Source organism: Buceros rhinoceros, unplaced genomic scaffold (assembly GCF_000710305.1).
Source record: "Buceros rhinoceros silvestris isolate BGI_N320 unplaced genomic scaffold, ASM71030v1 scaffold33385, whole genome shotgun sequence".
Classification (NCBI taxonomy): Eukaryota; Metazoa; Chordata; class Aves; order Bucerotiformes; family Bucerotidae; genus Buceros; species Buceros rhinoceros.
In genome coordinates, this window is record NW_010413930.1 from 8,010 (window position 1) to 11,705 (window position 3,696).

General features: G+C 57.4%; 1 protein-coding gene across 1 annotated transcript in view; it reads right to left on the reverse strand.

The window, feature by feature from the left end:
* Positions 1–3,696, reverse strand: part of SBNO2 (strawberry notch homolog 2 (Drosophila)) — a gene marked incomplete at its 3' end in the record, with an annotated part of 41,150 nt that overhangs the window by 8,002 nt on the left and 29,452 nt on the right. Inside the window, exons 13-16 of the mRNA XM_010136930.1 lie at positions 3,499–3,652; positions 3,002–3,178; positions 2,338–2,435; positions 131–213 (exon numbers count right to left, since the gene is read on the reverse strand). Coding sequence (XP_010135232.1) covers positions 131–213; positions 2,338–2,435; positions 3,002–3,178; positions 3,499–3,652 — 512 coding nt within the window. The remainder of the gene's footprint in view (positions 1–130; positions 214–2,337; positions 2,436–3,001; positions 3,179–3,498; positions 3,653–3,696) is intronic.

Genomic DNA, 3,696 nt, shown 5'->3' on the forward strand with positions numbered 1-3,696 from the left:
AACTGAAACCAGGGCAGAGCAGCAAAAAGCATGAAGTAGGGGAAAGGGAAAAAGGAAAAGACAAAGCTGAGTGGCTGGGGTGAAGCAGCAAGGCAGAGGTCAGATGCTGGGCAGCAGAGTGTGCTCTTACGTTTTCTTTTAATGCCAGTTCCTTTTTCTCTCTTTCTTTTGGTTGAAGGAAAGTGCTTCTGAATTAGTGATAGAAAGACGCCTCTGAAAGTAAGATGCAAAATTTATTCTAGCTACCAGGAATAGGAACATCTGCCGGTTATTATGAAGCAACGTGTATTTGAGACAGCACCGCATTTCATGAGAGAGGGGTAAATCCTGCCCCGCAGCTCACAGCACGGGCGCGATCACCGGCATGGCGAGGCTCCCCGGAGCAGCGGCCGCTCAGACCGAGCGTCTCACCGAAGGGTTCTGCTGCGGGAGCCCAGGCCCTGCAGCCGCCAACGGGCGCTGAGGGGAGCAAAGCACCACCGTGCCTGGGAGAACGCCGCGCCGTGGCGGAGGGAGCAGGGCTGCTGCGGGGAGACTCTGCAGTGGAAGGAGAGCAGACCCTGCGTTCTGCGCTGCCACGTGGTGTGACAAAGACCTTTATATAGCCACTAAGAGGGAGTTTTAAATGGGAAGTGCTATACTGGGAAGCTGTTACATCACCACTGAAAAATCCAGTGAGTGCCAGGGTCCCAGCCCCTCTCCAGGCCCTGACAGCAGGGACCACCGTCGGGCTGTCCAACAAGTGCTCCAAGTCCTCCGAGGAACTGGACGTGAGCCCCGCGCCCACGAACCAGTCGAGTGACAAACGCAGCCACGTGGTGGTTGCAGGTGAATGGAAAAAATCAGAAGAGGTGGAAAACAAATGTTTCTGTTCTGCAAATCAAAGAGCAAGTGCTTAAATGCTGGTCACGTTGGGTGGGGATGAACCCCCGCGCGATGGGGAGGCAGTGCTGAATGAGCCCCGCATGGAAAATAAAACCAAACGCTGAAGGCGACAGCTGAGAGGTGTGGACATGACAACCGCCCGTGAGAGAAGAGGGGGTCCGGGGAGCAGGGGGGCAGCTCTGAGCCCTCGCCGTGAGGGGCTGGAGGAGAGGCAGCAGCACCGCAGGCGGTGGTTACGGCACCAGGAAGGGCCCTTCTGCCTGGGGTCACCCTGGGCTCAAAGTGTAAAGTCTCACTCTCAGGTCTGCAGCCTCCCTGCCACGACAGGCTGCTTGTTTTCCCAACACTCACACTCTCTCTCCAAGGGCTGGGCTTGGAGAGAGACAGTTCGCTCACTGAACAATCTGTTTATTTTTAACCCCATTTCTCGGCATCTTTTCAACAACTGCTTCTTCCCAGAACACTCCCCTCAAGAAATCCCCTGACGTGCTGTAAAACCAGGACGCCGCATCTGGAGGCTCCGCAGATGCCAGCAGAGACTCCACTGTCTGGCCAGTGCTGCTGAACAAAGAGCCCCCACCTCTAGAACTGGGGACGGAGTCGCAGCGTGTAGGAGCACTAACGGGCCCTTCCTCCTCCGGCAGCTGAGCACAGCTCAAAGGGGCCATGCAGCCCTCGGGACCGAGTTTCTCTGAGTTCAGTCACAACAAAACCGACCCAAGAGACCAAATCAACCCCAGCAGTGGTTAACTTGCCTCGTGCGCTGTCACCAAACTGGGAATTCTTTCTCAGGACTGGCCTGGAGACAGCAGGGTGGCAGACAACACAAAGCCCCATCAGGAAGGGAGGAAAGATTGGCCTGAACCAGACACACTGTCCCTGGCATCTCTCATTGCTCTGCCTGCATTAAAAGTCACTTCAAAAGAAAACAGCCACAGCCCTGAGAGCTGCACAACAGCGGAAACGAAGCCACATGATCAGGACACTGGTCCTGCCTCACACACGTGCTGAAAGCATAAGCACTGGTGAACCTAAACTCTTCCCCCGCACTGCTCCAGCGCCACTGCTTCCCATTATCACCCTCTGTCATTACTTGAGATTCTCTTGCCCCTTTCTTCAGTGTCAACAGCCCCGTTTTCCAGAGCCAGATGCACACAGCCTACAGCTTGGTTCCCGTTTCGGGCTCACCTACCCCTGCCAATCCTTCCACGTGTGCAGAGAGCCGGGTCAGGCTGTTCGTGCACGTGTGGACCACAGGAGACTTCAAAATCCAGGATCTGACCCGTAAGGTGACACTAAAGAAACAGTGCTCCACGACCCAGGGAAGGGTCCTTTCTCTCCACGTACAGCTCAGAACTGCGGGTGACGAGCGGCCCCAGGGCAGGGCTGTCCCTGGCAGCCTCCAGCCTCCCATGCACCCCCCCAGAAGAAAACCAGGGATTTGTAACTCACTCTGCAGCAGAGACAAAGCAGTTTAGCTGCCCATCGTTCTCGTCCAGGACCTCTCTGGTGCGAGCCTCCCCGGTGGACTGCAGCCCGATGACGATGCACTGCAGGGGGACAGGAGGGACGGCAGAGCAGGGCGTCAGGGAGGGCGAGCACAGGGCAAACGGCTGCAGGCTCCAGAGTCTGCACCTCCCAGGCCCAGGGACACTCCCCCTGTACCCAGATGCATGTTGGGCCTGTGAAGAACCATCTCTCGAATCCTCCAGCACCCAGCACCTCTGCCCACACCACAGCGAGGATGACTCCGATTACAGAAGCGAACTGGCTTTGTGGGTAGGTTCTGCCTAAAATGGCCAAGCTGCAGCCAGCTGGGTGAGAGGACAGAGCTGTGTGCGAGGTGAAGGATCTGGCACCTCCTCGAGCTTGACCAGGACTCACAGTGCCCTCTAAGAGCAGCTTGCCCACATCTACCCCAAAAGAACAGCCGAGGCCACATTAACTCCCCCGAGTCATTTACTGGGAGTGTTCCCGGGAACTCGCACGCTGCACTTCATTCAGCTTCATCCGGGGACAAGTTCAGCCTTAAAGAGGTTTGAAATCGCCTTCGAGACTAAAGCAAACTCCCCTGTGAGGCGAGGCCGATGGCTGCGGCAGCGAGGCCGATACGCACCTTGTCCTTGGCCAGCTCCTCCTTGGCCAGCTCCACGAGCCGCCGGACTTTGGCAGCAATGCAGAGGTACTTGAAGAAGCGCTGGTGGGCTGACCAGAACTGGCCCCACAAGGACTTGCGAGAGTCCAGGCCGATCCAGTCGGCTGCCTGCTGGAACACCATCAAGGCCTCTGCCCACTGCAGACAACGCCGAGAAAGGCTGGGTTAATGCCCGTTTTCGTTTGCGTTACCGCCGCGCGGGAGGTCGTTAGAACTGTCCGGGGCTGGATAATCTGATTTAACCAGTTTCTGTCGCTGCGTCACGCTGGGCGAGCAGCTGGGCCGCTCTCCCTGCACTAGCGTGGTGCTGCACGCTCTGGTTCTACGCTGGCTGAGCGTGTGGACCCCTCCTGGGGTCTTGACCACGTTTAGGGTGCTCAAAGCCTCCCGCACACCAAGTGGCCCTGCCCAAAGCGCGACTAGACGCCAGTCTGCTCCCTGCAGCGGGACCAGCTCACCAACTTCGCTGCCTTGTCGTAGACAATCTTGTACTGCTGATCCAGCGGGATCTCCTCGATTCTGAAGGTGACACCAGTGAAACTGAGCTGCCTGGCGATGTACATCCCACTGACCTTCATATCCATGGCCACGATCTCCATTGCACCAACTCCCCTGGGAGAGAGAGGCAGCCATGAACCCCCTCCCTCGGCTGCCGG